The sequence below is a fragment of the Cryptomeria japonica genome, chromosome 2 (assembly GCF_030272615.1).
Source record: "Cryptomeria japonica chromosome 2, Sugi_1.0, whole genome shotgun sequence".
Lineage (NCBI taxonomy): Eukaryota > Viridiplantae > Streptophyta > Pinopsida > Cupressales > Cupressaceae > Cryptomeria > Cryptomeria japonica.
Genome location: NC_081406.1, coordinates 202,848,419 through 202,857,167, shown reverse-complemented (window position 1 = coordinate 202,857,167; position 8,749 = coordinate 202,848,419). Strand labels below are relative to the sequence as shown.

The window sequence follows — 8,749 nt, the reverse complement described above, 5'->3', positions numbered from 1 at the left end:
TTAGTTTGTTTGTTAGTGTTTTTGAGCTCCAGTGATGATCTTAATGATGATTCTTGCTATTCAAGTTGTTGTGGTGATTGCGGTGGAATTCACGTTGCTTGTGGATGTTCTTTGATCGTGTCCTATGCATTTTGGTGGTCCGCATTCATCGTGGTGTGCGTTACTAAATATTTTATTGGTCCAGTGATATTCTTTGTGTTATGCAACATATTCGGTGGCGTAGCGTGTTGTGGATGATCTTGGCGAATTATTTGGTGGTGTTGCGTGTTCGAGGATTTGATTTGGGTCCATGCTATGTCCTTGTCGACATTGTATTGGTCCAGTTATGGATTTGTGTATCGTGTGATGTAATTTTGTAATTAGGCCTTATGTGTTGAATCGACCTTAAGGTTAAGGTTGATGAATTGTATAAATAAGTGATGTAATCATGTAAGTTGTGTGTTTGCGGTTTTGTTTATGATTTGAAAGGTTATTATATGTGCGAACAAGCAAATATATCATTCGAAAGTGTGGAAGAGCAGAGAAAAGTTGTTGTGCAGACAGTGTGCTTAAACGGAACTGTAATCAGGCATTTGGAGATGCTATTCTTTCAATTCATGTAATTTGGATTGTTGTCGGATCTTTGTAAGGCAGTGAGCCTTCCCAAAGTTGTAGCCCTTGTTGTTTTGAGTAGTGAGCTCTAGACAGTGTGCTTGAATGCATGTGCATTCCCCATTGTAATATTTACACATATTACTGCAGACTGCAAAGTATCATCTTACTGTGGGTAGATTCCCACCATGGTTTTTCCCTTAACCGGTTTTTCCATGTCAAAAATATTTGTGTTGTGTTTGTTGTTGATTTGGTGATTATTTTTGTTATTGCTATCCCTAATCAGATCTGAAGTTAAGGTTCATATGGTTGAGTTTGGTGAAAACTGATTCACCCCCCCCCCCCAAGTTTTTCTGCATTGTTGTTGCCCTGCTGCCAACATCTCTCCCCCTATCTTTATCTCACTCCTCTCTGTCTCCCTCTCTCCCTTTCCCCCTGTCTATCTCTCTACTTAAATACCTATCTCTCCATTTCTTATCTCTCTACTTAAATACCTATCTCTTAATTTCTTTTCACATCTCTCTCTCTCTCTCTCTCTCTCTCTCTCTCTCTCTCTCTCTCTCTCTCTCTCCATATATCTCTATCTCTCCCTCTTTTTCTATCCCTTTGTATCTCCCCTATTTCTCTCTTCCTCTCTACGTCTCTATTTTTCTCTATTCTCTTTGTTTTTCTCTTTTTATCTCACTCTCTCTCTCCCTCTCTCTGTATATCTTTCTCTATCTCCACCTCTTCCTCTATATCTCTATCTCTTCCTCTTTATATCTCCCTCTCTATCTACCTATCTTTATCATTATCTCTCCCTCTAGCTCTCTATCTATTTGTCTCCCTCTTCCTCTCTTGCTCTATCTTCATCTCTACCTTTATTTTCCTCTCTATTTCTATTTGCCTCTTTATCTTTCCATATCTATTCTTCCATCTCTTGCTATGTATCTATCTTCTTCTCTCCAAATCTCTCTACCTCTCTCAATATATCACTTACTAGCTCTATATGTTTATCTTTTCTATCTTTATTTTTTCCTCTCCCCCCTCTCTTTATCTCTCCCTCTCCTTTCTATCTCCATCTCCATCTCCATCTCTATCCTTCCATTTATCTCTATCTCCTTACCCCTCTCTCTTTCCCTCTGTTTTGCACCCCCCCTCCCCCCCCAATCTCCCTCCTATCCATATCTCTCACTCTCTCTCCTTCTCTCCTTATTGCAAACATAACATGAGTTTGTTGCTAATGGAGCCTACTTATCTCCCTAATTCAAAGGTTTTTTAATTCATATTTAGATCATCATAAGTGGACGCATAGTTTCTCCATTAACACCTTTGTTGCACAAAGAACATATAAATTGATCACCTAGCAACTAATCACATGTATTGTACAAATGTATGCAAAAAAGTCGAGTAATTTTTTTTCTTGATTCACCTCTTAGACCTCTTCGGTGTACCCATTGCACCACACCAAGGTGCAATTGCTAGTTATAATTATTTATTAGATAAAACATGCAATCAACCTATGTTAAATTGTATTAAATATATATAATAAATTGACTTTTATATTCCTCTCCAAAACGTACAATCAACATATCTTGATAGTAAATTGACTTTTATTCCTCCCAATTGTCACGCTCAATTTGGAAGGATAACAATTTCATGTAAACAAAGGCCACAAATGTGTAAATCCCTGTACTACTCTCTTTTCCTCTCCTGCCATTACCATTACTCTCTCTTCTTCTGCCACCACTCGTTCTTTTATCTTTATATTAACTTCTCTACGCGCTATCCTACCAAGTGTGTCCAAAAGGTTACAATCTTGTCTCCACACACCTACAAACACCCATTGCCCACGTCTCAGTCGCCAACATAATACTGAGGTCTTACTGAACGGGAGGAACGGATGGTCGATGAAATGATCTTCAAACACCTTTACAACGAGACATACGATAGCTGCACCTGAACTATGCGTCTTCCCGTATTCTAACAACTCTTCTCTCTCTCCAATCACGGTGAGATTGGGGAAAGAAAGTGACTCCATAACTGACTCCACGCTACTCACTGCCCTTCCAACTATGCACGTCTGCCATGGCCATTTCTGCAAAAAATTATTTCAGTAAATAAAATTAACCAAGTGAGATAAACTTCTATAATATAACCAGTAGTCTCCATTACCTTTATATCCCGAGTGCAGAGCTGGAGAGCTGATGTGTTGTTTGCTACTAGCTCCAAAGTTTTCAATTTTTCCATGTCCTCCCATCCTCGTATACCTCTGGATTTCCACATTGCGAGGGCTTCCAGAAATTTGTCGCAGTTACTTATTGAAATATCATCGAGGGAATGTAAATACGGAAAACTTGAGGGCTCATCTAGATTAGTGCAATCACTTATACGGAGAATTCTAAGGTTTCTAAGACAACGAATGCCCTCTATACTCTTCAGATTTCGACATGACGCCACTTCTATACCTTGCAGTAATGTTGGCAGGCTGTCAATACACTTTAGCTCATTATTGTCGTCTAGTATGAGAGTTTCAAGGCTGGGACAGCAGTCTGCAGGTAGTGATATTATAAACACACCTGTTCCAGATATCTCTATCTTCTTGAGCATATTTAGACGCTCCACGAAGTACGGTACAGAATTGAACATGCTACCGCCAAGCTCTATTTGAGTCAGACTGGACAAGTTTTCAATAGAGGAAGGCAGGCTATTCAAGAACGAGCTTCCTATCTCCAGCGTTTCCAATTTGTGAAGTTGACCAATGTTAGTGGGAACCTCCCTTAAGCCTGTATAACAAACATGGAGCTCTCTCAAATACACTTGTCCTGTGATTCCATTCGGCAATTCTACCAGGTTACTGAAAAAAGAAAAGTTCAAATACTCCAGCTTTCCCATTTTTTCCAGCATGTCTAATCTAAAACTGAGTTGTTCACAGAAACAAAAATTTAGATATTGAAGATTTCTTAGCTGCTTAAAAGACACTGGCAAACTCTGCAGCCTCTTACAGTTGCACAAATCTATATGCCGCAGGTTTGTCAGAACCCCGAAACCACTAGGTAGCGAAGACAACATCTCACAATAGCATAGATCTAGCCACTCCAGAGATGAGAGAGAACAAAACTCTTCTGGGAGATTCTTCATTGCTTTACAATGAAAGAGTTGTATCCTTTTCAATTCCTTCAGGAGTCCTATTGACGTAGGAATCGTTTGTAATATATGACCATTCGTTATGCACAATTCTCTTAACCGCAGTGGAGGCTGCAAAGAGAGCTTTTGTCAGTTCAGTTAACACAGAAAACATAGCAGAAAGAAACTTTCGATTGGAGGTTGCTATCAGTAAAGAATATACCTACATCATCTGTATTAGGCCATAAGTATCTTAAGTTGACAGCATTTCTGAGCTTCAAATATCTCAACATTCTGAATGAAAGCCACGAGGGAAGATTTCTCTTCTTAAAATCTAAGACATGAAGCCATACAAGGTCATCTGATGGTGTGGCGAAATCTTTCATAAGCTTTGCTTCTTTGCCAGTGGAAAGTTTTAATCTGGGCGAGAAAGGTAGAGCGCGCCAGAACTTTTTGGGACGCTGCTGATGACAAAATGGCTCGTCAGTATATTCTAATCCAGCAGCAACTATGCCTCTAATAGATCTTCCCTGAATGGAAAAAACAACAGCACACGTTAAAAATGTCATGTGTGGACCAGTAGGAACACATACAAAAGAAATATTTAATAAATAATTAATGAAAACTGTTTAAAGATGAAACATTAGGTTGGAGCTCACCGTAGCTTGTTTCTCTATGTTGAATGTACTCTCTGGAAGACATACACGAGAAGATGAATGCCTACTTGCAAGATCCCTTCCCAAATCCCTCAGGTGGTCATGCATTGTTATACTATCATGCTCGTCCACATTAACTAGACACTTGTTGACAAGTTTTTCCCATCCTTGCAAGCCACTCCACCCTAATTCATCCCATACTTCAATCGCCGAATCTCTGTGCTGTCCAAGAAAGAAAGAAGCCACATCCATGAACATTTCTTTCTCTTCTTCATCTAGCGAATTGTAGCTGACACTTAACCTCCCTTTGATATCCTCCGGCAAAGTTCTGGAGATCTTATGCAGCTGGGATTTCCAATAATCCTTGGGCCTGCCATAAACAAGTCGTCCAAATACCTCGAGGGACAAAGGCAATCCATTGCAAGTTTTCAAAAACTTTTCAACTATACCTGCAAATCCCTCTTCTGGGTAGCCTTGTGGAAAAGCATGCCGACAAAAAAGCGCCTTGGCATTTAAGTAATCCAGTTCGTTCATTCTATATGACTTGGAATCCCACTTATCAAGCAGATGCAATTCTCGAGTCGTGACAATGACAAGACTGCCTGAACCAAGGCAGTCCTTAGTTGGCAACAGAGCATCCAGTTGGGTCTCATCATCTACATCATCCAAGACGATGAGCGCACGAAGAGATCTCAACCGATTTGCCAGAATAGCTTTTCCTTCGTCTATGTTATCGAATGTTAAGCCTCTGACACCAATATCCTCCAGAAGCTTTTTCTGCTTCTCATGTAAAGCATTTCTGCTTGCAGCATCTCGCACTGCAAATACAAAACAGCAGCTATGGAAAGACGAAGATTTTCTGTTATACAGCTCCTTTGCCAACGTGGTTTTACCAATTCCACCCATTCCTACGATCCCTACAATTTGAACATTGCGCTCACCTTGCGCACATCCAAATGTATTTCTTTCAAAATCTAGAACAACATCATCCAGTCCAACAGAATTTTGGGTTACCGGCAACGGCACCTTTCCCAGTAATACCATATTTACAATTTTCTTCAACAGCAACCCTTCATCTCTAAACATGTGGAACACATTTAAGAAAACAGCTATAGAACAAAAATGAGAATTTAAAGGTAACGATTGCACCGGAAATTAAAGAAAGAGAAACCTAAGGTGATGACAAGGGGATTTGCTACTTACTTATTATCCTTAACCACGAAGCCTTTATGAAATGAAATTTTCTCCAGTGCCATCTTCCACTCCTCAACCTTTTGGGCGGAGTATCTTCCCTGCTTTTCATGTCGGGAAAATGAAGGAGCATAGCTTCCTTTTCCTTTACCCACCCAGCGCAGATCGGAAGGATCCACACGATAAAAGACGGGGATAACTCTATTAGGTGTATTGAGCATGTAAGCCAACTCTGCCAAACACCAAGGGGATTCGACATACTTGGGAGAGAAAATGGCAATATGAAGTGAGGCAGTGCGCATGGCTTCTTCGATATGTGCTGGAATGACATCACCCAGTTCAAGGGAATAGACATCAAGAAAGACGGAGAATCCCAAAGCAGTAAGTTTATCGTGGATGTTGGTGGCGAGGGTATATTTGACATCCTCTCCGTAATGGTTGATGAAAACATCGTAAGAAGTAGCAGGGAGAAGAGGCGCAGAGGAGAAAGCAGCAGATAAAGATGACGGCACAACCTCCTCGAAAGCAGCAGATAAATATGACGGCACAACCTCCTCATAAGCAGCAGATACAGATGACGGTGGGGGAGGAGCAGAGGAGGAAGCAGCAGATACAGTTAACAGGGGAGGAGTAGAGGAAGAAGCAGCAAATTTAAATGATGGCATATCTTCCTCGAAAGCAGCAGATACAGATGACGGTAGAACACGAGTAGAGGAGGAAGCAGGAGATAGAGATGATGGGGGAAGAACAGAGGAAGAAGCAGTAGATACAACCTCGGCAGGGGGAGAGAGAGATATTTCCATGATATTCTGTTCAAATGCACCATACACGCAAAGGGTCGACAAAAAAAAAATTCCGTTCACAAAATGTCTGATGAGGCATTGTCTTATAAAGCTAAGAAATCGCATCTCGTAAAACCGTGTTGCAGTAACAAAGGTGCTCAAAGCGTGTTCTTGTATTCCATATTGGAAGTGTCGTTTGTCACAATCAGCACTGAATGAGAGAGCACTGAATCGCACGTGCACTACTTTTTATCAAAATCTTACCATGAGGCAAACCTCGTTGAAACTTCTGCACCGCGATATATAATAGCTAGGAAACTTCACAAAACCGTGTGTATATACGTCTCCACACTCCGATATTTTACCCTTCATAAAATAATACAAAAATAAATTCCCATATAAAACAAATATCAGTTACAATAAGAACTAATTTGGAATTTAATGGTCTTTGGAATGTCTTTTAAAAATTTGGTGGTATTTTACAGATTTCATATGATATTTTAAATCATTGATAAATTGTAGATAATTTTTCTGGAAAATTATTAAAAAATATTATGTTAATTATATTAATAAATGTAATCTATTTATTTTGTATATAAATTTTACTTGTTCATTTTTTATAATTTTTTTCACTTTTTCATCTTTCATTTTTATATTTAACATTTGAATTTTTGAGAGTCGTAGATTTTTATATTAATTATATTTTTACTTATACAATACTAAATACAATTTATAAATTATTTTTTATAATAATTTATATTTCGAAAACATTAATCAAATTTAGATCTCATTCAATATATCTTATTAATTATAATTGCTGAAAGACCACAAATTTTCACAAATCATGAAATTGGTGAAACTACTTCCACATTAGATTGTGATCTGAAACCTTGATTTAAAAAAAAAACTCTCACAATCTAAATTAGAATCAATTTCACCAAACTATAATTACTTCATCATCTAAATTTTAAAAATAGTAATTTTACAATAGAAATGTTCAATCTAATAAATAAGTGTTGTAAAAAGTAGCAATGGAGTGCCTTGAAGCTTAACCTACACACTAGGCTTTGACTTTCGATCAAAAGTCTTAGTCTTATTTCCATTTTCTTTATGTCTTCATTTCCTTGCGTCACTGTCATGGTTATCACTATGGCAATTAAGTATTAACTCTTTTCAAAGATTTGTTTCTTGCCCAACCAAAATTGGGGCTTAGCTAGTTAACAAAGGCTTATTTTGGATATGTAATAAGGGCTCTGAAGCTCTCTTTTGGTTGAATTATTGGCATGGCAAACCTCCTATCTTTTCTATGTAACCGCATCTCCAACCTCTTTGTGATATTTTTTTTGTCCTGGGTTGGGATAAGGTGGAGCACTACAAGGTTGTTCGGAATTTACGAGTGGGTGTTTGTTGCGTATGGAAGGACCCCCATGAATAGCCACCAAGTGGATCAAAGGAGGCTCGTAAGGAGTTGGCTCAAATTCTTGCTTCATGGGAGTGTAATACCTTGTCGGGGCATGATGCTTTGGCCTAGGGCAATGATTCTTGTGGTAAGTACTCTGTTGTTGCTGGTTACTTGGAACTCATTCAATAGCTTTTTGGAGGGGAGGAAGTTCCTTGGTGGAAACATGTGGAGTAAATTTTCTTGGCCTAAATGCAACTTTTTCATGTGGTTGGTTGTCCAAAACCATTGTCTTACTTGGTATAATTTGTGTAAACGTGGTTTCTAAGCTCCCTCTATGTGTGCTCTTTGTTGTAATAATCAGCAATGTGCTCCTTCTCCAAAGCAATTTGGCACTTTTGGTGGGAACTTTGGAACCAAGCTTGCTAGCATGTTTCCTCTTTGGTTGATTTTTGGGCCCACTTGGCCAAGCCTCCTGTTAAGACTTCTTCTCTCTAGGTTGCATGGGCTATTGGTCCCTCTTTTATTATTTGCCATATTTGGTTGGAAAGAAATCGTAGGCTTTTTCATGATGTTAAGATGGTTGTTCAACATTTGTGGTGGAAAATTATTCATTCTCTTCGGGAGACTGTCTTGGCAAAGTGGGACTTTGTTGGGGGTGTGGATCCTGGCGATGTTGATATCTGTAATTGGTTCAATTTTTCTCTTCAAGGAGGTTTTCCTTCTTCTGGAGGTTGGTATGTTGGGCAGATCATGAGAAATAGATGTCGTCATCCTTTGTGAAAAGTTAATAGGGATGGTCATTGGTCCCCTCCTCCTTAGGGAGTCTTGAAACTTAACATTGATGGTTCATCTCAAGGGAACATTGGCCATGTTGGTATTGATGGTGTTGGTCGTGATAGCTTTGGAGATATTTAGTTTTTTCTCTCAATTTATTAAGGTTTCCATGCTAATAATCTCATGGAGGCTCTTGCCATTTTGCATGCGGTGGATTGTAGTTGTGTTCTTGATTGGAATCAAATTAT

General features: G+C 39.0%; 1 protein-coding gene across 2 annotated transcripts; it reads right to left on the bottom strand.

The window, feature by feature from the left end:
• Positions 1 to 2,112: 2,112 nt before the first annotated feature.
• Positions 2,113 to 6,797, bottom strand: LOC131046325 (TMV resistance protein N). 2 transcript variants are annotated; one of them, XM_059216520.1, is made up of 6 exons: positions 6,095 to 6,797; positions 5,556 to 6,058; positions 4,356 to 5,430; positions 3,924 to 4,226; positions 2,746 to 3,828; positions 2,113 to 2,668 (listed from the first exon to the last, which is right to left on the bottom strand). In XM_059216520.1, the coding sequence occupies exons 1-6, from the start codon at positions 6,449 to 6,451 to the stop codon at positions 2,228 to 2,230; spliced, it is 3,762 nt and encodes a 1,253-aa protein (XP_059072503.1). In that variant the 5' UTR covers positions 6,452 to 6,797; the 3' UTR covers positions 2,113 to 2,227. The 2 variants fall into 2 exon arrangements, with proteins under 2 accessions (XP_059072503.1, XP_057836025.2); XM_057980042.2 differs by having other exon boundaries at positions 5,556 to 6,796.
• Between the last annotated feature and the right edge of the window lie 1,952 nt (positions 6,798 to 8,749).

Bases quoted from the DNA above. Each gene is read 5' to 3' on its own strand.
- LOC131046325 (XM_057980042.2), bottom strand. From the start codon at position 6,451: ATGCGATTTCTTAGCTTTATAAGACAATGCCTCATCAGACATTTTGTG. The intron at 5,431-5,555 runs GTAAGTAGCAAA...CCACATGTTTAG, and splicing joins TTCGTGGTTAAGGATAATAA to AGATGAAGGGTTGCTGTTGA. The intron at 3,829-3,923 runs GTAGGTATATTC...CTCTCTTTGCAG, and splicing joins TATGGCCTAATACAGATGAT to CCTCCACTGCGGTTAAGAGA.